Source organism: Papilio xuthus, unplaced genomic scaffold (genome assembly GCF_000836235.2).
Source record: "Papilio xuthus unplaced genomic scaffold, Pxut_1.1 DF825358.1, whole genome shotgun sequence".
NCBI classification, from domain to species: Eukaryota; Metazoa; Arthropoda; class Insecta; order Lepidoptera; family Papilionidae; genus Papilio; species Papilio xuthus.
This window is the reverse complement of record NW_013533291.1, coordinates 6,210-6,757: the sequence shown is the minus strand read 5'-3', so window position 1 is coordinate 6,757 and position 548 is coordinate 6,210. Positions and strand designations below refer to the sequence as shown.

The following is a 548-nucleotide window of genomic DNA, read 5'->3' as shown; positions in this document are numbered from 1 at the left end:
GCGATTAGTGTTCGACGCAGCAGCTAAGGTCAGTGGTTTATGTCTTAATGATTTTTTGTTAACAGATCCCGACTTATATAATTCTTTGTTTGGAATAATGTTGCGGTTCCGCACACATCCAGTGGTTATCATCGGCGACATAAAGGATATGTTTTTACGGATAAAGATAAAACCTGATAATCAACATGTCTTTCGTTTCTTATGGAAGGACCCCACTGCTGGCGACGATGCTCCGATCAAGGTTTGTGTTATGCAGTGTTTAATATTTGGCGCGACGTGCTCACCCTTTATAGCTCAATATGTCAAAAATAAAAATGCATCCATCTACGAAGATTTATATCCAGAGGCAGTTAAAGTTATTTTAAATAATCATTATATGGACGATTGTTTACATTCAACGACTTCTATAGGTGAGGCAATTGAATTAATAAAAAATATTACTGAAATTCACGGACACGCCGGCTTCAACATGCGCAGTTGGACGAGCAACAGTAAACAGGTAATAGATTGTTTACCCAATGAGTCATTAGCTAACAGCGCGATTCAAC

The 548-nt window shown here is 38.3% G+C and overlaps 1 protein-coding gene across 1 annotated transcript in view; it reads left to right on the top strand.

Annotated features, from left to right (window-relative positions):
- Positions 1-72: 72 nt before the first annotated feature.
- Positions 73-548, top strand: part of LOC106125965 (uncharacterized) — a gene marked incomplete at its 3' end in the record, with an annotated part of 5,705 nt that continues 5,229 nt past the window's right edge. The window contains exon 1 of the mRNA XM_013323379.1: positions 73-332. Within this exon, the coding sequence (XP_013178833.1) occupies positions 98-332 (235 nt within the window). The remainder of the gene's footprint in view (positions 333-548) is intronic.